At 36.0% G+C, this 22,773-nt stretch overlaps 1 protein-coding gene across 4 annotated transcripts in view; it reads left to right on the forward strand.

Annotated features, from left to right (window-relative positions):
• Nucleotides 1-22,773, forward strand: part of SLC36A4 (solute carrier family 36 member 4) — an 86,658-nt gene that overhangs the window by 51,830 nt on the left and 12,055 nt on the right. The window contains exon 11 of one of the 4 annotated variants that reach the window (XM_058829401.1): nt 9,894-9,935. The exons of the other annotated variants lie outside the window; for them this stretch is intronic. Within the exon in view, the coding sequence (XP_058685384.1) occupies nt 9,894-9,931 (38 nt within the window). The 3' untranslated portion in view covers nt 9,932-9,935. The remainder of the gene's footprint in view (nt 1-9,893; nt 9,936-22,773) is intronic. 4 annotated transcript variants of the gene reach the window in all.

Below are 22,773 nucleotides of genomic sequence, written 5' to 3' on the forward strand. Positions count from 1 at the left end.
ATTATTTTCATTTACTTTTTCATTCTGTGCATAGTTGTGGTTTTTCTTCAGTAGGTGGTTGAACCCCAAGGAAAAGAAGAGCTTAGTTATTAAATGGTGTATATGCATAACTTAGAGTGCTCTGCTCTTGCCATGAGAGAGCTGGAATGACAATAATCACAATAAAAATAAACACACAAATTATTGTGAGCAATTGTTTTAACTCAAATAACTGTCATTTTATATAAAATTAGAGGGAGTAAGCACAATAGAAATAATTGCTATGATCAAATACAAACAAAGTGCTTGACAGCAAAATAGAAAGCAAGAATACAGTATTAGTGATTTGGTTAGCAAAGTGCAGGTTAACATTTTAAATTCAGCAAAGATAATCAGTCTTCAGCTAGTTTTCAGCAAAGGACTGCATATAAAAAAAGCATGAGAAATTTTCTGAAAAGGATCTTGGGTCCTGTGGTTCTTGCTTTTCTAACTTAAATCTAAATGCTATGAATGTAGAGCAAGTTCATGGAGCAAGTTCAAAATCAATTCTCAGTGATGAATATTGCCCCTCTCACTTGCCAGCACTTGGAACATAATAACAAGTTATATCCTTAGGCAGGCAAGGTTTCATTTCTACTTGTTATTGGAGGTTCTTTCTTAGATAAAAGGGAACGAAGAGAAATTATGGTTAACTTTTTTTGTAGCTTATTTATTCAGCTCTGTCACTTGGAATAGCTACACTTTGTAAATCAAGAACCTAGAAGAACTGGTATGGTTATTTTCAGGATAGTTCATCTAAGGCTGGTTTTCTGTGTGTTGTGTTTGCAAACACTAGACATGCTGAACCTCCTTTGAAACTTTAGAGAAGACTGAAGGAGTTTTGATTTGGGATATCATTAATATTTGCTGTTCAGTGTTTTGGAAAGGCTTAGCATTTCCATAAAGCTGCCCTGCTGTTTTATGTACAGCCATAAAGTTATCCCACAAGCTGAGAATCAAAATAATTTTCTCTAATAATACTACAGAAAGAAATTGCAAAATGCATTATGCAACAAAATGGACTATTATGTATATTCAGATATATGCCTGTGTATTTCTTATACAGACCACAGAACATTACAGAGAGAAAATTTATGAAGCAGACCCTAACCACTCTGGTATAAAATCAGGTTCATTGAGTCTCACACAGCAGTAGAGTAGGTGAGCATTCCTTATACTATAGGCTATAATGTATGGAGTAAGACTAGAAATCACCAAAATAATCAAAAAACATGCACAAAAGCTAAAATCCTAGTTTCCCTGATTGGTGGTGAGCCACACAGCAGCTTTTCAGGCACTAAAGCCCTGAGGCACTTTGTGCATTTCTCTTCCAGTAAATGTATTTCTCCTACCTGGAGACCACTTTCCTGTGACCTGTTTAAAATATCTACTGTATTTATATCAATGAATTTCAGGAAAACCACTTGGTAGATGCCTCTACCAATATTTTTATCTGACACTGGAGAATTTGGATGGTGCATGTACTAATATTATGTATGTATAAAAGAGAAAAAAATTCAAGTTAGATAATAGGGAGTAAAGACATTAAACATATTTGAAATCATGAACAAAACCCCATGTAACTTCAGTTTCATCACTGTCATCCAAAGGAATGGCCCATAGCTTTTCTTTCTTTTAACCAAAGGCAATTTAGCATACCTCTGTCCTTCCACAAATTTGTTGTACTTGAAAGTGGTACAGCAGTAATGGATATTGGGCAGTGTGTACTGGTCTGGATATTTTAAGTTAAAGAAAAAATCATAAATAGTAAAATACCAGCACAGATAAGTTAATACTGTATTTTACTAACTGAGGGGGTTGTAGTTTAGTCAGTTTATCGAGAAATTCCTAGCTATTGAGCATGTAGATGATGCAGGAAATATTTTGAGGAAAATCAGATGAGAAGTTTATATTCTGCTTCTTTAGTCTTCACAGTTCAGAGTGCAGTTCTGCTGCAAGCCAGTGGCTGGTGACAAGAACTTCTTCAAAGGTGGTATGAAGTTAAAGTGAAATTCTCAAATTGCCTTTAAAAAATCTCCCAGTAACAGAGTCCTGATACTTACGCTTATGGACAGAGTCCATAAAATACATCTCTTGCTGCTGTCAATTCATTGGCTGGATGAGGAAAGTCATGATATCATCTTCCTCACTGATGCACTTCAGGTAACTATGAAATTATAGGACCTTGAAAAGACTGTACAGAAACCAGTGACTGACAGTATTACTAAAGAGCTATAGTGCATATTTTGGAGAGTTGGATAATGCACAAGGTGTCAGTAATTGCTTCAAGAATCACTTCACTCTTCTTTGTTTGTGAAAGCATAAATCCTGCATGGGATACTGAACATTAGGAAACTATTACTTGGGTTTTGGTGCAATTCACTGGACCACAAGAAATAAAAACATAAGAATTATCTATTGCTGTTCTTTTTCTGCATGAGAACACCTGCTTTTTTAAAAAAAGCTTTTATACCTTTTGTTGTCCTCTATATGGAACTCATGCTGTGATCTTCAGTATTGCCTGGGCTATTAAAAAATTCAACTGGCTACTGTATGTGTTGAGAGGGCCTGAGAGAGATTGTGCTTGTATGTCCTTTCAAGGTCTCTTTTATTACTAATTTCCAAGTTTGTTTTGCCATTTTCTCATCACAAAGTTCTTTTGTTAGGAATCCCTACATCCCTACAATGTGCAGCAGTATTAAATATTTAATTTCTTTCATGTGCATAGAACCATGGAAAATTGGAGTTTCACAGAAATGAAATAGTTTCCTAAGGTAAAATTTTGGTTTCCTAATATAAAAATTCAATGTTTTTGAAAATAGTCTGTCATGAATACTGTTAAAATAAAGCATAGGAAAAAGTAATTTTGAAGTAGAAAGACTTTTAATATTTATAAGTATTTCACTTGCAGAAATATTAACTGAATTGTTGGTTATAATAATGCATTTTGAGACCATAAAAATTTATAAAACCAGACATAATTTTCAGCTTTTATATCTATCTTTGCTACCAGTAAGTTTATAAAACAAAACTCATTTGTGCTTTTCTCCATTTTGATAGAAGTTCTTCTGTGCTGATTTATTCCAGCACTGGAGTACTTTTGAGCATGGTGAACTGTTTAAATTTCGGAGCAAAGGAATCGGTTAGAATGTTTAAGCTTTTGTTTATAGATGGCTGTGAACTTTTTGAGGTTGATAATTTCATTATCTGGTTAGTTACTTTTTGAACCCTAAAGTTGCATTAGAATCTTGAGACTTGTTCAAAGTTGAGTGAGTTACTTAAAATGTAATTTAGTTTGACCTTAAATTGATCTAGTATGTACAGTGAAGTAATTTACTACAGCTTATGATTTAGAATTGAGTTTCTTAAACGGCAGCTTTTTAAAATAACAATACTGGGTAATTGAGTATATAATTGTAGTTCCCTTAATTTCATGATTCCATAGCCTTTTCAGAAGGTTGCAATTTGGTTTCCATCACAGCTTTTTTAATCAGTGTAGAGCTGTAGTGGTGCAAACTGTGACGCAGAGGAGAGAGATACTATTTGCTCTCCAATGTTGGGTGCTGGTATTGGCTGCAGCACCACTGCAGAGAGCTGCATAGTAGGTGATGTGTCTGCCTGACCTCTAATTCAGTGAGGAGGGATGATAGCAAAGCTTAAAACAATCCACTGGGGATCTAGGAGTTTCTGGAGCTAATGCAGGAAAGGCATGTTTTGCAAGAAAAGGTTACATGTGGTGAAGTAGGGCCAAACAGCTGAATGGCCAAAAGAAGATGATAGCATCATTTTTTCCTGGAGACTCATTGCCTCCAGGAATGAGAGAGTGCTGATGGTGCTGGAAATGTTTCTTTTTGATCCGAAGGAAGTTCTAGTCAACAACATTCACACAGATGGGGAGACTAGAGCAGTTTGATATACCTGTTAGTAGTTTATGTGCTAAGCTGGTCAATGCATGTACTGATTATCTCAGATGGATTTAGCTTCTTTCTTTACAGATTCAAGTCTTTTGTTGTTCTGAACAAAAATTGATTTTTTGTGTGTGTGTCTACATTCCAAATTTTATGTTTATTTGGAAATTAAGAGACAGATTGCACAATCTGTTTCAATGTTGCGCTTATGCTTTTGGGAACAAACAAATTCAGACCTTTAATTTTGCAACTGGATACTCATTTAGAAGCGTAGCAGTCAGGATCTGAGATTTCCATAAGTGGAAAACAAATATTCTACAGCGGTATAAATGGTGGTTAAACTTCTGTGATCTTTTCCAATAACTTGTTTACAGATACAGGCAATAGCTTTTCATCCTTCTAAAAGGCAGCAGAGAATTCAATACCAAGCAAAACTTTTCCCTTTAACAGGCAGTTGAATTGATTTTTCAATTGTTCATGTTGGGAATTTGATTGGATTTCTTTCCAAAGCATATAAAGCAGAGGCTTTCTGCTATCAGAGCCATCAAGTCCCATCCATTCCAGGATTTTGATATGGTATGTATGGTGGTTTTCAACCTGGATTTTGAAATGTCAAGCACTGGTGTAGTGTTGTGCTAAAGACACTCCACATACTTCTAGGGAATGACTCCCAACCTTTATGGTCCTCCACAGTATTGTTTGCATCTCAGTCTTTTTAGCGCAGGGATTTGCTCTCCTGAAGTTTGTCTGTAAGTGGTGTGGTACTCCTACAATCCAGGACATGGGAGAATACTTTTTTTTAATGATAAGGAGATAATTTTTTTTGGTTAAGAGTATATTTCAATATAAAATGCTGAGTCCTGTTAAAGACAGTGCCTTCCCAGTACAGAAATGAAGGCAGAGACCCTAGTCAAGACCAGGCTAACACTGCACATTGCTGAAAGTGGCAGACATGTTGCAGCATCTCAATTAAATCTAGTTTAATTACCCTGCTATATAATCAGGAAGTAATTCTGTCTTATGGATCAAAATGCAATTATCCCTCAATTTCTATTTCATTCCAGTGACCTTCATGTGAGAAAGCTGAAAACTGTAATGTAATTGTAGGGATTTTTTTGTACTCTAAATGCTGATCCTTATCAACATGTAGTAAAAACCCACCTTAAATAACTGAAAATTTTAATTATATATTTTGTAAAAAAAAAAAAAAAAAGAAAAATCTTCCTAACCATTGACCCGATCCCAAGTCAGTGAACTGAGTGAAGTGTTTGGGACTGAGCCTTCATGTGTGTGGTTTTTATAGATCCTGAAGGATAAGATGGGTGAACAAATCTGGGATGGGTAGCAGTTTCCTGTAAATGAATGGGAGAATATAATTCCTTGTTTTAGAGAAGTGAAAGACATTCATGGTTATGAAGGGTCAAGAGACATAGTGTATGTGAGATGGTCTGTCAGAAAAAGAATGTTTAACAGCTACAAGAGAAGATTGGAACTGGATTAGTACAAATGACAAAATGCTCTTGATCAGTATCAAATAACCTGATGATTTCTTCTGAAATTGGCAGTATTGTGACTTCGTTAAAGAAACATATAGTGTATTAAGACTGAAGTTCTATGATCAACATCTTCTATATTGGGATACAATAACAGAGCACCTAAGAATACATATGTTTGACTAAAATCACAGTTAAAACCTTTTCATAAGTTTGTTGTTTGGGTTTTTTTTTTTTACACAGAATTATGCTATGGGCTAAGACAGAAGAAATTACACAGATTTTATTAATTCAGGCTTGTATTATATGAGTATAATTTGAGTACAGTGCAACTGTTACTAGTCCATTTATAATGACACTAACAACACTCATAGTCCAAGTTATTTATGGTAGAAAAACTATATGCAATGCGAATTTGCTGTACCATATGGAAGGTTGCTCAGCGGGTACATGACCCTAATAGATTATTGACATGTACTGTAATCTCTGAACTAAGCTTGAAATACTTAGGCAAAAGCCAGTTTGACTATTTGATGGCTAAAGAATTGTTCTCACAGTTAAAACAAGCTAAAATCAGCTCAGGCTAATACAGGTCCAGACAAATTCAGAGACCCTGCGCTCTGAGAGTGTACAAAGCCTGTGGACTTCTTCTGATTGTCGCAAAATAATATTTAATGGCTTACATGCTTAATTAAGTTGCAATTTAAAATATTGCTATAGATGCTGACAAATTGCATGCAAAACTGTTGGAAAAATTTACTTGACATATATCAGATATTTTAAAGACTACATACTCTATTTACAACACAATTCTGTACCAACTTCTTGTAGCAACAGAATCTTCCCTTTGCTTGGATAAGAAACCTTCATTCTGTCAGTTCCCAACTTGTAAAATGTTCTCCTATGTCCTCTTATTAAAATGTGCTCTTGGGATATGATGTATTCATGCAACAACTGACTGTTACATTCCATTGTTAGAAGCCAGATGTTGCTTTTGAGGCTTCATCATGTTGAATCTCATTTTCTTTCTTTCTTTTTTTTTTTAATGTGGACAAAGAGTTATTTCTGTTTTCCTTAATCAACAGCATCTTTTCTCCCTGAAATAGCAATGCTAGTGTGTATGTTTTTGTCTTTTGGTGATGTAAAACATGGTACTTATACTGTCTACATTGTGCCTTATCTTCTCTGTAGAGGATGGCCACTGAGCTTGTGATGCATACACCTCCTAGGATAATTAGATGTTCCTTTGTTACCATCTTATGTTCTTGCCACCTACTTGCTTGTCCAAGTGCTCTCAAGAGATGTCCTAATCATTAGGTACTTCAGAGTTCTGGAGAATTGGTGCCATTTAGCACATATATGATTCATTGCTAATACTTTGGTTTTGCATGATGTTCTCAGAGTTTACTTAATCCCCGTGGAAGGTTCAGGCTCTAGAGAAAAAGAAACACTCTTTGGTCATTTACAAAGAATCTCAGCATCAAGATAATTAGACACATCCTATCTAGGACAGTATAAAATACAGACTTTCATGTTGTTAAAAATTCTGGTGTTCACAATGCCTGTCTGAGGTTTGTACATAATTTACAATCATACAAGCTTGGAAAGTCTTCTGGTTCTTCTTGTGTAGTGTAAAATCCATACATCAATTGGTTAAATTGTTTCACTCTGTTTATTTTATAAATATACAAAAATCAGATTAGTGAAGGAACATGCAGTCCCTTAAACCTTCATTAGCTATAATGTCACACTGAAGAAGGTAGATGCTTTTATTACCAGGTTCATGCAAGTACTTCTTCAGTTTAGACTTTATGAAGTCAACCTTTATTCTGTCTTACTTTATGCTTAGTATTGCCATTTAAATTACTCATGTTCTTCTAATCTGTCTGTGCAACTCTATGTCCTTTATGTGGTCAAATTGGTTTTATTTAAAGCTGATATGGGTTACTTTTATTTTTGAAAAATACTGACCTTTTGAATTGTTCATGTGTCTATTTGTGTATACAGCATGTGTGCTACTTTATGCACCTTTCCAGGCATTACTTCAAATAACAATAAAAAAAGAAAAAAAACCCTGCAAAAATTTAGATAAATAGCACCTGAATATAAGCAGTTTCATTATACAAATCAACAATAAAACAGTCTTTGAAAACATGAAAGGAAATCTAGAGTCATAGGACAGTAGAGGTAGGAAGGAAGGCACTAGAGGAGCTTGTCAGCCCTCTTCTCCTGCTAAGGTGGTTTTTGAGTACCTCCAAGGATGGAGACTACATAGTCCCTCTGGATTACTAGCTGTGGTGTTAACCACTGTCACAGTGAAGATGTTCTTTCTCATGTTCAGGAAAAAGTTATTGTATTTCAGTTTGTGAAGTTCTGCTGCCTCTTGCCATCTGACTGGGCAGCACTGTGAAGATTCTGACTCTATTCTTTGCTTCCTCCCATGAGGTAAGTGTACACATTGACAAGGTCTTCCTGAGACATCTCTTCTCCAGGTTGAACAGTCTCTACTCTCTCAGCTCTCTTGTGAATAATGCTCAATCATTGAGTAATCTTTGTGGCTCTTTGTCAAACATGCACCAGTATGAGCTATGCAGGTATACATCCTTCGAGTCTAAAAATACAATTTAAAAATGCATTTAAGCATTTAAAGAGCAAATTTTCTTTAGATCTCAGTTCTCCTTGTTCTTAAAGCTAATGCAATACTTTGAAAATTCAGCCTAATTCTTGGAGACACTTGAAATGAAGAAGAGGATGGTTTCAGAAGGGTAAATACAAGATTTAGTTGAAAAAGGAATACATTTTTAAATCCCAGTATTTCCTATATAAGATTATGAATTGTAGCTCAGTGGAACATTTGATAGATAGAGCAACATAAAAGCCCTTAAGACATCTTTATTAGTGAAAGAGGTGTAGGACACAAGATAGCCAGTTCCTTAAAACTGCTTATATAAACATAAAAAGTTTTTATATTTATGGCCAGCCAAATAGTAAGGTATACATGGTAGAAAGTGACTAGATTATTAATTCTCCTTATTTATTGCTACGGTTTGTAAGATGACAGCATTTTAAGGAATGAAAGCCTGCAATTAATATAGCCTAGATCTAGACAATTATCTCATTTTCTGAAGTGCTGAGCCACACAACAAATGTAACTGAAGAAAAGTGATGATTGCTTGGTGATTGACATTTCTGACATCCAGTAGAAGTTTGAATATTGTTTTCACAGTTTAGTTCCTGATACCTGTCAGTGAGGAACATTACTAGTGTGAGGTTATTCAACAAATTCGAAGCATCCACCCGCAGCTAACACGATAGATTTGATCCTTCAGCTTTGCAGTAATTTGGAAATATTTTCAAAATCAATACTGTGCTGAACAGCAGAGGTAATAAAAAGATTTAATTCTCACAGAGTGGTTGCAGGTGTTGGGCTCACGTCTATCATGCTTTACAAGTGCTTGTATTTTCTGAGTGGTCCTTTCTAGTGAAGAGTGGGTACGCTCTGTTTGTACATTCCTGTGCCATTAGATCTTGAGCTCTGTAGCACTGGTCTGCTCTAGACTGCTCTGTCTCTTTCTCCCAGCCTCTTAAAGAGGGTAATGCTTTTCCCTTTCTATAGCATTTTTTTAACTGCTGGTTCCTGTTGCCTTGAGACCTCCATAAGCAAAAATGACTTCTGGAGCTGAATCCATTAGTTCCTATTTATGTAGGCAGTAGAAATGCTGTTGCAAGAGTGAACTAGGAATATTTTGCTACCAGAAAAAGTTACAGCTTCCTGATGAGTTGCTTGTTATCTCTCAGAAAAGACTCAAAATTGCATACATAAAAACTTTTAAAATTTGCTGTTTTGGTACATGTTAGAACTCCATAACATTTTAGCTTAATATTTTCTGAGTCACACAGATCTACCCTATCTAGCTTAAATCACAAGACCAGACTCATTCAGTTCAACATTAGACACTTCCCTGTTATGCTAAAATTAGAAGCATCTCAGCCATCAGCATCCTTTGGAGGGGACAGATGCAATTTCAAATCATAGAGGAGCTCAAGTCTGCTTTGAAGGATGTGACATCTCACCCAAGCAGTGGTTGCAGCAGAAAGCTGGAGAAACAAGATAATTACCAAAGTGAGATACATGACTGCATAGAAAAACACACAAACATTTCATTAAAAAATACATCTAAAACATTCTCAAGATTGTTTTGTTTACGTAAACATGTTTCGTGAAATACCTGATGATGAAGCAAATGGTGTGTAGAGGTGCTTCTTGTGAGTGAATCCATCTTCCAAATTCAGCGCATTTAACCTTGGTACAGGAATGTACTCAGGCATGTGAAAACTCTTTTCATTTTCTAGTGGTGTAACTAGATCTTCATGTGGTCTACTTTCCATTGCATGAAGAGTCAATTCTGCTATTTTTGCTTTTATGGTAATGTGTCTGCATTTTAATTCTTTAACAATTTCTGGGTTTTGTCAGGTGGTCATGACAAACAAGAGGATAGTTGGTCTTGTTAAAATGGTGAGTGTTGAAGTGCCTCAGCCACATATTACTGAGCTCTCTCTACTTCTGCAATATTGTGATGAATTTACATTACAATTGTGATTTTCCAAAGGCAATTCCAGGGCAGAAAATTGATGCTGGTGCTTCACATGCATCATAATTGAAGAGCACCTTGCAAACATGAGTTAGGTAAACATCACTTTTACAACAGATAAAGGATTTGTAAAATACTATTGGGTTTGCAAATTAACCTACTCTCAGAAAATAGCATCAATAACTTTATGTCAAAATAATTTACAGTACATTGTTTAGTAGTTAGGAGTACAAAACATGACGCAAAAATCTAAGTACGGTGATGATTTACGTCTGATTGCTCAATTTGTAGGAATACAAAGAGGAGAAGAAACCACAGAAGCGAGGTGTCCCATAGTGTGCTAAAGCAGAGCTGTATTGAGAGTTTCAGGAGCAGAATAGATTATCAATAGAAGTTCTCTGGGAAGAGATTTTCAGCAATTCTGTGAAACTGCTCATTTCAAACCCTTGTTCTCTAAATGGTTTTGTAGTATTTCATATTGTGATTGTTTTTTAATGTCATGAAAGTCTTCATTGGCATGACTTATGCCATACACAAGTTAGAAAAGACATTTCTTATTAGAGATTATTTGTGAAATCTTTCATTGCATTCAAGTTAGGAATTACTATGCTGCAAGAAACATATATGTAAGATATATGACATCATTGCTGCATTTTTTAATTCAGGCTTCTTAAACCAATAAATGAAACTGAAAATCTTGTCAGAGGTTTCTTACTCATAATCAATCATGATTTTTTAGCGTATCTACTTTAGCTGATAAAGGATACCTCGGACATGGAAGTAATCATGGACAGATCTTTCCTGCACAAAAAGAAATAAAATATAATCAAAGCTAAATAATTTTCCTACCTTATCCTATTCCAAAGGAGCTAAAAACCTGATTCTTTGAAGTTCTGTGTCTTGGTAGATGAAAAGAGCAATGAAAGGGATGAGGGAGAAACAGGTGATATGTATGTACCCCAGTTCTTGCTAACTATCATGCTTCTAAAAGCAGAGACCTTTCTCAGGTTGCTTTTGTAGAAAAACTTAATGATAAACAGAAATAGATTTAGTATGCTTTGTATCCATCACATTCCTGTTGACAGAACACCCCAGAACTGTGGCATCTTTGGGGAACAGATGTGTATCATTTGCGTATTAATTATCACTGCATTGATTTAAATTGAGTTATTCGAGAGGCTTCCATTTACATTGGAAAGTGTGGTGGAAACTTCATTCTTCTTGTACTCAGATGAGAAGGAAACCCGTGACTGCCCTTAGCACTGGCTTTTCAAGGTACCCATGGAAGGCAGAACTTCCTGCAAACACCTGTGGAGGACTAAACTTTCTAAGGTTGATAAGGAAGTTATTTAAAGCTGGTGTGAGTAGTGTGATGATGCGAGCTGTCAGTATAGATGCTTACTTAAGTTGGAAATGGGGCATGGGATTTTAGTTTTTTTACTGAAACAAAGGGGAAGGAAAATTATAAATATGCTATTTTTAAAATATGTTACTTTGTATTCCGTGGTTTTGCTATGAAGCTCTGACATTACAAAATCATGAAATCAAGATTGTCTGTACAGACAAAAGAGAAAATTATATTCTATATATACAAATATATACCTTGCCTATATACTCCTCTGGTTGTCAAAAGATTTGTGAAAAGCACTTACATTAAAGATTTAACATAAGAGCTTCCGCTTTCACAAATAGACCACTAAGGCAGTGAATGACATGAGTAGGGTTGTATAATATGTCTATATTATTATCTCAAGACCAGGCCCTTAAACATTCATCTATACAATAAGGATGCAGAATGCATTCCTTGCTTTATTTTGAACTTCAGCATTTTGGAGTCACTTCATCTGTCCCTGGTACAGCTAACATAGGAAGGGGGTTTGTCTTCCTATAAAAGTATTGCACATTTAGTGAAATACCTTTCATGGAATGGGATTAATAGTTTAACCCAAATCAAAATCACAAAAGTCTATTGAAGTAAGAAGCAATATTCTTTCATTTTAAGCAAATGCTTATGAGCCAAAATAAATAGGCTTATCAAGCTTTATTTTTCATTTCCTGCCCAATTCTGTCTGGATTTTAGTCATTGAATTTTTGAAACATCATCCTCCAAAATATCTAACTGTATTTCTACATTTTCCTTTCTCCCAGTGCAGACTAATCACTTTTCATAATATTCTCATCACCTGTCTGATCTGCATGTTAATTAACTCTGTTGTTTGAATGTTCACTAGCTCTACTTCAGCAGTTCAAGTTTTGACATCATTACTGCTGAATAATACTTTCCAGTTCCTTCATTTGACTACTCAGCCAAAGATTCAACTCTGTAGAACTGGGAAAATATACCTTAGAATTTGATCTCCATAAATTGGCCAAATATAAAAATTTCAAATATTAAACATACATTTGAGAAAGTTTAGACGTGTATGAGATAGTTTTTTTTTTCGTAGTGCTTTTCTCTTGCTATTCTTGGATATTGCAGATCTTGGAGGATTTATTTTTGTTCAAGTCTTGCTGCTCTGTGCCTGACACTTTAAATGGTGTCGTTCGGACACTTGTAGTGAATTATCCTTGTGCTGATACATGTAATCTTAATCTTAAATTTCAGTTTATCCTTTGGAAGCAATTTAGGGCTTGATGAGGTGCCTAAGGGCTATTTAGCTTTGATTGTATGAAAATATAGTGATGTTCAGATTTACGCAGCCTGATACTTTTGTGCAGCGTGCCAATGAGGTTTATCTCATTAGTTTGTCTAATACAACTGCAGGTCGTCAGGTTGTGAGGAAAGCAGTCAGATTATTTAGATGCCATAATACACAGATACAATACTAGGGAGGTTTAATACTAGCTGTTGTTGAGGACCTGTGTTGGAAAATTTGGCCACAGCAAATTGGTTGGGTAAAATTGTGTTGCACTGTTTTCAGTTGGGTATACATCTGGGCCAACTGCGAAGTAACTTTAATCCAATTTCTTTCAAAGTTCCTAATATTTGAATTTTTTTATTTCAATCGTCCATTAAAACAATTACTAGTGCAAACTGCTGTGTTCTAGGGTCATACTCTGTGGACATGATTTCTGAACCTGAGAGAATTTAAAGCTCTCAAAGACTGACTGTTCCCAAGGAAAAGTCTTGGGAACCTTTTCTCACTCAAAGATTATTTGTGTAAATAAAAAATTATTTTCTCAAAGCAAGACACAGATGTTCTGAGAGTGTTTTCTTTCTTGTCTCACCAATAGGACGAAGAAAATGTTGTTCCTTTTACCAATCAGGATGACCTGACTGGAACAGCTTATAAATAGGGTTCTAAAACCCCACAATAAAGGCTTCTCGCCTCACAAAAGCTGCTGTGTGTGTGATTTTCTCAGAACCCTCACTCTGTACTTCATGTCCTCTAGCAACAATATTCTAATGCTTTTGATTTTGTCCCACACTTTGGGTTTTTTTGTTAGCAAAACTGAGTAAGGTCAACCATAAATAGTCCAGTCTGCATAATAATGTGGTAACATGAAACTAGGTGAAGTTTAGACTGTTTAATATCCAGTACCATAAAGTATTTGGTTAATTGCAGAACATCCATAGAGTATATACGTGATTATGAAGGGCCATGGCCTTTAAGTTTATTTGCATTATTTTTATTTGTTTATTTGAAATAGGTGAATGTATTTGATAAAAATGGCTACAAAGCCATTTAGAACTTTTGAATAGGAACCTGTTGAGAAAACAAACAGATTGTGTCTTAATATGCAGAAAGATTTCTCTGTTGGATGTGTGTGGCAGCATTAGGGCTATTGAGAGTTGTGCTTAGAAAGACTTCTTTTAAGGTACAGACTAGATAATAACTTGAGTTGAAATTCAGTGTGATCTATGACAGAACAAAAAAAGCAGAATCAGTCTCATCCCTAAAATAATTCTCAAGCTGATAACTAAATACTGAATTGAATTTTGGAAGAAAATGAAACAAACTTATTGAGCATTATGTTGATATATTCTTTTTTTCTGTCTTTAACACGGTAGAAGCTTGAAAGATGGCCAGAACTTCCAAATTCTATTCCACTAGTTTTACAGAGAGTTACTGTTTTAACATTTAGGATGTAAGAAGTGTGCTTATTTGGAGAATGTTTGACTGTGAGCATTCTGCAACTGCTACATCACACATTGCATAGTTAAGTCTCAACTAAGCAGTGCTACGATTTTGACTGCAGCTTGTCAAGCATTGCAGGCTGCTCCCCTGTACTTAATTGAAGTAGATATTTTCTAAAAGCATGGGTTTCCAGCAACATGACTAGATTTCAGAAGTTTCTTTTTTATATAATTTTAAACCTTATTATTATACAGGAAAAGCCTTTCTTTAAATTTAATTTTGATTTCTCAAATGGAGAAGTAAAATAATTTTGGAACCTTTTCAATATAATTTCTGAAAGGCTTCATTATTAGTCTACAATTTTACAGGCAGTTGAACAGTAATGTAGAGTAGGCTTTTTATTTCTGACACTATTTTGTTAGACTTGTACTATAAAAACAGTTTGTGTTGAAGTAGGCAGCCGTTTTTGTCCTGATATGCAACTACTGCCTCTTATACGTAGCTTTTTTTTTGATTATAAATTCTGCATGGCAAGGACTTCTAGGTATAAAGGAACCTGTGAAAAATAGCACAATTCTGCATCAATTTTATTATATGATAGAATTAAAAATAAAATTATGTCTTCCTCACAGTATTTCCATGTTTCTCTGTTGATGCCTATTTACAACAGAATTACCTGAAGTCAAAAGTGAGATTTTTGTTCACTGGAGGCATGATAAATTTTCTGGAAGGAAATAGACCTGTGTGAAATTAAATTGAAAGTATTTTTATTTGGCATTTATCACAATGAACTCTTTCCACAGCTATATTATCATCATATTTATCATCACAGTATCTTACCTTACTACATTTATCACCACTCTGTTATTTTCCTTCCTTGAGAATCATAACTTTTCGTTTTGTTTCACCTTTTTCCATCTCCATTTCTTTTAGAGTAGCTAAATCAGGGTTTTCAGAAGAGCATTAGTATGGCAACAACTGAATCAGCTGATGTGCTGTTTTCAACTACTCATCCTGATGCAGCTTTGTAGCTGTTTGACAGTCAGTACATTGAATTAAAAGTGACAAGCCTGCCAGTAATAAAAGTGGTGTCTGTTGAGATCAAAAAGTGAACTGTGTTTCTCTCAGGAAGCCATTTAAACTGCAGTAGGATTACAGGATCCAATAGTGATCCAAGTATATCTTGATGGCCTCCAGCTCAGTACACACACTTGAATCATAGAATGGTTTGGGTTGGAAGGGACATTGAAAAATATCTAGTTCCAACCCCTGCTATGGGCAGGGACATCTTCCACTAGAGCAGGTTGCTTAAAGCCACATCCAGCCTGGCCTTGAACACTTGCAGGGATGGGACATCCACAGCCTCTATGGACAACCTGTGCCAGTGCCTCACCACTGTCACATTAAAGAATTTATTCTTAGTATCTAATATAAACCCACCCTCATTCAGTTTAAAGCCATTAGTCCTTGTTCTATTACTATATGCCATTGTAAAACATCCCTCTCCAGTTATTTTTTAAGCCTGTATTAGATACTGGAAGGTGCTAGAAGGTCTCCTCAGAGCCTTCTCTTCTCCAGGCTGAACAACTCCAGCTCTCTCACAGGTGTCTCGCCCTTTCCTTGTAGGAGAGCTGTTCCATCCTTCTGATCAGCTTTGTGGCCCTCCCTTGGACTTGTTCCCAATAGGCCCACATCCTTCCTATGTTGGGACGCCAGAGCTGGACACAGCCCTGCAGGTGGGGTCTCAGCAGAACAGAGCAGAGGGGCAGAATCCCCTCCCTGGCCCTGCTGCCCACGCTGCTCTGGATGCAGCCCAGGACACATTTGGCTTTCTGGGCTGTGAGTGCACATGGCTGGGTCATGTCCAGACTCTCATCCACCAGCACCTCCAAGTCCTTCTGGGCAGGACTGCTCTGATCTCTTCATCCTCCAGCCTGTGCTGGTACCAGTGATCACCCCAATCCAGGTGCAGCACCTGGTCTTGTTAAAACCTCCTGAGGTGCCCATGGATCTATTTCTTGAGCTAGTCCAGTCCCTCTGGATGGCATCCCATCCTTCAGGAGTGTCAGCTGTACCACTTACCTTGGTGTCATCTGTAGACTTCCCGAGCATGTGTGCAATCCCTTTGTCAGTGTCAGCCTCAATTAAAGAAAACATCTTAAACATTGTAGCAAAGATTAAAGCTATTCTGGGACAAAACCTTCTTTGGGGTGTTTAGCAGAGCTAAAGAACATAGCTCAGGAATAAGTTGTGCTGAACTGATTTTGTTATGGAAGTTTAAGATGAAAAAACTGCAGTTTTATGATGGAGAGGTTTTGAAGCAAATTGAACTAGCATGAATAAGTATAAAATGACAATAGCAACAGAGGTAAAACCAATAAAAGAACTGTTTTCTAAAGATAAAGCTATCATAGTTGTGGTATAATTTACATAGTGGTCTTTTATTCTTAGTGATCTCTTAGTGGAGCAGCCAGCTGAAGAAATTGCTTTTATCGTGGCCAAAGCCCTCCTGTGGGTTGGGTTTGCATTGTTACTAATTCTCCATGTATTGGTATTCCTTTGTCCTTTCAGTGATAGGTTACAGCTTACACTTCAGAAATTCTTTAAAAATCATTTAGTCTTCCTGATCTCTTGCTTTCCTCGCTTGATCCTGCCCTACACAGCCCAGGATAAACTCTAATCAACAGTGAATTAGTAACATAAAAATGAAACTGAACTACTTTCAGGGCAGGGGTGAGTCAGCAAAGAGAAAACAAAGTTCTGAAAGTGTTGTGCAGACAGTGTCTGATAGCCTAGGGAAATGAAGTCTCCCTAACATTTGAAAACCAGATTAGATGGCTTCTGTGAAGAGCAGGGAGTTGGGACTCGATGATCCATATGGATTCTTTCCAACTTGACATATTTTGTGATTCTGTAACTCAAAACAGATTTTCACAGAATATGTCTGATTTTTTGTGGAAGCCACTTTACAGCAAAAGAACAAATGGGTCCATTACACAGGGGATGACTTCTCTGGTTTGCAGCACTGAATAAATAAGCCTATTTATGTGAACCATCTCATTAAAGAAAACATACATTTCTGAAGTTTATATTTATTTCTTTATGTTTCTCTGCATAGCAGAAAATGAAGTCTGAAGAATTTACTCAATAAAATATTGGGAATTCTAGGCATTAGAGCTCTGCCTCAGGCTGTTGTATCTTGTAATCTTTACTCTGTCCCATGGTTGTGTTGTTGAGTTGATCTTTATTTCTTACAAGCATGGGTTAAGGAAAGGCAAGCCAAATTTTCATCATTTAGCAGAAATTGTTTTCCCCTTTCTTATAAAGTTCTCTGTATCTTCAGTGGCATTAATCAGCCCAGAGTGATGTGTTTGGTCAAGTGGTCTTCTCTGTGGCTGTGGCTTAAAAGAAGAGTGGGATAGCCAGTTAATCCCTTTACTGATTTTGCTCTTTTTAGATAGGATATTTATGTTCCCAGTAAAGATAAGCAGGCTTATTAGTAAGTTGGGAGATGCTGAACACTGTCCTCTCCAGAGGAGCCAGCTAAGTAAACATTTTAGTTAGGGAGTGGTGCAGCTTTGGGGAAAAATAGGTACAAAAACATTAAACAAAAACAGCTAAGCAGTATTTGTTTAATGATATTCCTCTGACTAATTGATGGTGAAGTCTGAGTACTTAATGGGGAGACTTATGATCTTACTTAAAATACTTTTGAAAGTCATTTAGATACAATTCCAAGTAATTTTCAGATACACGCTTTAATTAAGACCTGTCAAACATTCTACTGAGCAAGAGAGTGAATATGACTGGGAAGCTAGGTAATTCTATGAGAAGAGAAAGATGAAAATTATTGTCAAATTCCCTTCAGGAGCATATGTAAAATATGGAGCAGAATGCTGAGAGTTGTTGTTACCAGTCAGATTATTACCAATCTTTTCAACTTAGAAGCCATTTCTCCCTTGGAGTATGACTTTCTAACTCAAACTAGGAAAGAAGATGAAAAGAGAAACCTATCTCAGCTGTGGCCTATGGGATTTTATTTCTCTTTGGATATGCTGTCCTCACAGTATGCTGGTAGAAGAAAACGGTTTTAACTAGTTCAGCTAGCTGATTAGGCAAGTGTTTAGCACAATGATGTACACGCTTTCATGTTTTACCCACAAATGCAGCACATTGAAAGTTTTGACTACTGAGCAAGTAGGAAATAATTCAGCTAAACATCTCCAGGTATGTTTTACATTTACACATTGTAGACATTTTGTTTTGATTTTCTTGTGGTAATTTTTTTTAAAGCATATAAGTAGACCAGCACGATACTGGCAGTAGTGGCAAACTGGTCCAGTAAATTCCCTGCTATGGATTCTGTCCATGTGGAGAATTCACTGGATAACAGACACATACTTCTGTGTGCTATATTACTGGCACTGTGGAGATCACTAAACTGACAGGGGGGGCATTTAGGTAGGATTTTAGGCAAATTTAAGAGTGACAGGAAGTCTGATTATATTTCTGTAGCAGCACTACTTGTTGAAGAGCAACCTCTCCTTTCTCAGGTGAGGCAGAGGAAGTGCAGTCAGCATCACACAAAAGGTATGAGCTCATATAAAAATAAGTGAAAACTGATCATACCCATCTGCATTTCTAGGTTAGCATGAGAGCATTTAAAATTTGAATAGCTAAATACCATATTTCATGTATACTGAGTGGAAAAAAAAAATAAAAAAATTGATTGTCTCTTAAAATGAGGCCCAGCAGGACACTGCTGCAAAGCTGGGTTGCAACTTATTTTCAAAATACTTCCCTAATTTATTGATGAGGAAATACATCTTTCCTCAAGCATAGATAGATTGCTGTGCAGAGAGCCAAATGTACAGGGTTCTTTCAAGATACCAGAAATGATAAGCAGGTTGCAAGTAAGCTTTTTGAAAATTGCAAGGTAACAAAAGTATTCCTTGTAAATGTTTGAGAGGTTTTCACTGTATATTGAAACAGAAATAAATACTCAGGGCCATCAAAGTATAACTTTTGTGCTGGTTTGTATACCTGCATCCTAGTGCCTCTTTTTCTTTTCAATAAGGGTGAAACACTGCTTTGCTTTCAATTGTCTCTTAAAAAATTACTTCATAGCTGGAATTAGTCACTCCAGGCATTTTCTTTGCTAGTGCTTCAAGTAAGCATAAAAGCTAGAATATTAATGATCCCTGAGTGTTACTCATGATTTGTGGCTTGATAAGCTGATCCTCACAAAGGCTTTCAAATTCCTGCCTTGTTTTTAAAGGATTGGAGAGAGGTTGCTAAGTGGTAGCAGCTTGTTGTGCTTTCTGAACTGTGTTCGGTCAAAATTAGCAATTTTTAAATCTTTGTTTTGTTTCATCCACCCTTACCATGTGTAATAAGCACCAAACTCTGAGTCTTGAGATACCAATGGAACTGTATAAGAATTAAGTCCTCTGTGGATTTGATTATAATGACTGCATCAGACTGCAGAGTTAGGACTTCAAAGATTGCTTGTCATAATAAAGGCAGCTTTAAAATGTTAGAGCAAAAATAAGGAAAAATTTATAGCATATTTAAATTAATTAAATCCTTGTGATATTACAGTTTTGGAATTATTTCTTTATTTTGGTTTTTTATGTGTTTTTCCTTCCCCTGGCTTACTGAAATACTGCAACTCACTCCAAAGAGGAAGATGCTTAGAAATGGCTGTATGACCTGCTTGTATGGATATATTTGCTGTACTTACTTCTCATGCCATAAGAAGGAGGGATGGACAAAACCTTGTCATTTTCTCTTGCTCCTCATTGAAGGACTTTCTTTTTTATACTGTAATTATTGAGTAATTTGTCTTATCCAAAAAGAATCCCTATTCTTCACAGTGTATGAAATACCCTGTGATAATAAAAGGGAGGGATAAAGTCAGAATGTTCCTTAGCACAAAAAGTGTTCTTTATTTCATTTGTAATTGATCCTTCAAGGTCTTTGGGAAAGAATCTCATCGATCTTCTTCTAATCTGTCAACATTTGGTGCTGTTAACTACAGAATTTCTTCCTATACCTTTTGATTTTTCATACAGTATTTGAAGCATTATTTTTATAATGAACTGTAATCAATATTATATAATACATGCAGATTACATAACCACATTTTATAAAATTAAACAGTTAACAATTATTTTTCTAATTAAGTATAATTACCCAGTAAACATACTGAGTATTTCCATCCATGGGGTAAAACACTAAACTTTCATTAAAACAAATAGAGAATATTACCACCGAGGTATGGATATTTGTTCATGACACTGAGAGCAAAATTTTGACCTGCTGTGTTGTCTGACCTTGCTAACAGTTCTCCAAATTCTCCATGGTATTCAGCTCTGCCTAACCTATAAAAAAGGGTTTCCTTCTGTGACTTGATATTTACATTCAAGATGATCCAATCATCAGTTTTTGTTTATGTCCAGAAACCAACAGTCAATGCTGATGTACCTTATCATAAGCCCCATTTTACTTAAATACAGATCTGTTATAGTTTTTTTTCCTTTTATTTATGTTGGAAATCCTTCTAGTCCATTCTGATACCATTTGATGATACTGTTCTCCTGTGAGCATTTTTATTGTTCCCTTTTCTTGTTCCATGACTTTTTTCCCAGAGGGAAACTAATTAAATTCTTGCTCATCTGATTTACAAACAGCAGTATTATCTCTTCTAATTGAAAAAATTTGTGGCAATTTTGTGTTGCACTTGTTTTCCAAATTGATTCTTACACTGACAATGGGTAGATCAATATTCTAACTCCATGGTTATAATCACATCCTTAAATCAATATTTACAAAGCTCTCGGCAACAAATAAAGTGCTCCCTCCATTTAGGTTGAGAGTAAAGCAGTGATCCAACATTCAGATCACTGTTTCAGGAACACCAAAGTAATGTAAGATCTTTCCTATACATACCCCTCAAGGTTAATTTTGTTTTACAAAATTACTCTAGATTTGAATATTGCATTATAAATAACAGTGTGATCCAGAGCTAACAGTTAAATCATTGCAGGATTTTTTTGAACAGTAAAAGTTAGGGGTTTGATGAATTTCAAACATACTGGAATTTACCTTTATTCTTTGCTATTTTACAAGTAATTTTTATTTTTTTTAGATAGTTTACAACTAATTCCAAATAAGTTTGTAGTAATATGAGGACCACAGACAGCAAATATACATAATAATTTCCAAAAGAATATTCCAATAAATTTTAATTAAGACAAGCATTTGTATGAAAGTATGGAGGTGGTATTACATACTGTGAAGATATTTTTTGTTTGCTTTATTAGTTGATATGGTGGCTGAAATGTCTGATAGTTAAAAAATGGGATTATAATAAAGTAATAGCTTGTGCTAGATATTTAGTATTGCCTTTTATTCTGCAGGGGTTCATACTGCTTTATAAAGTGTATTTACACATAATCATTGCACTGTCCACTTAAAAGCATTACCAAAGGTAGAGCTGGTATGGGAAAAAAAAAACCCCTAAAACAGGATGCAAAGCATTTGAGGATAGCCAGGAAAAAAGTTTCTGGTCGCACAACACAATCCCAGTTCCTTTTTTAGAAAAAAATGATTGAAAGGTAATTTTTTAGGTGAAAATCCAGTATTTGGGACTTAAACCTCAGTCCTTCAAGGACCATGTCAAACCTGAGTTCCCCTATTCCTGTGTAACTGCTGTAAGCACTAAGTCAGTATTTCCCCTCTCCCATCAAGGTGAAAAGATGATGGTGAGCTCTTTGAAAATTACAGATAAAGGATAATATGTGTTGGCACAGGCTTCTGATACACGGTCATGTATTTGTGTTGGGTTTTGATTTACTTGGGTCACAAAAAGCTAAGAAAGAGTGCCTAGGAGGGTGCCCCTTCCCTTGGGCATGCCTAGCATGCTGTGAGCGTTCCCAGACGTGTGGCAAAGCATGACCCGTGCAGGATGCCCCAGCCTGCAGCGAGCACGGCTGATGGGATGCTGGGAGATGAGTGTGCTCCAGACAGGAGCTGTGCCTGAATTTCCCTGTGCTGAGCTGGAGACGAGTTTCACCCCTGTGATGAAGCAAGCTGCTCTCTTTGAACTTCATTTTGTGAGGTGAAATACCAACAAATTAAGACTAAAAACATCTGCAGATGACTGCATTTTTTGATAGATTTGGACTGAAGGCCATAATTCAGTACTTAATCTGTTTAAGCCTGTCAACACAGGGAGCCGAACCTCAACCAGCTACTGCACGTGATCTTCCCCAGGAAGCCAAAGCTCTTGGCAGCTTCTTGTTTCTATATCATCAGTCACCACAGCAGGCTTTAACTGGCCTGTGCCACCAGCTGTCGCAAAGCACAGTTTTGGAGATGCTTTGGTCATCCCACTGCAGTGTGATTGTTAGTGACTGTTGTCTTTTTAAGGGAATTATTTTTTAATTTACTTTTGATAAGTTGCAGCAAGCTCACAAGTTATTACTATGTCAGTAATAATAGAGTTCATGCCATATGATATAGCTGCTAATCATACCCAAAACCTCTGCTTTTCACAGCCCAAAATAAGTAGGCCAATTTAGATTCTTAAAAATAACATGAGAATCCATGTATTTGCTTTTTGTGAAAAACTTTTAACATTGTGTCATTGTGTGAAAACATTTGAAAATGGCTACAATTT

Source organism: Poecile atricapillus, chromosome 1 (assembly GCF_030490865.1).
Source record: "Poecile atricapillus isolate bPoeAtr1 chromosome 1, bPoeAtr1.hap1, whole genome shotgun sequence".
Taxonomy (NCBI): domain Eukaryota; kingdom Metazoa; phylum Chordata; class Aves; order Passeriformes; family Paridae; genus Poecile; species Poecile atricapillus.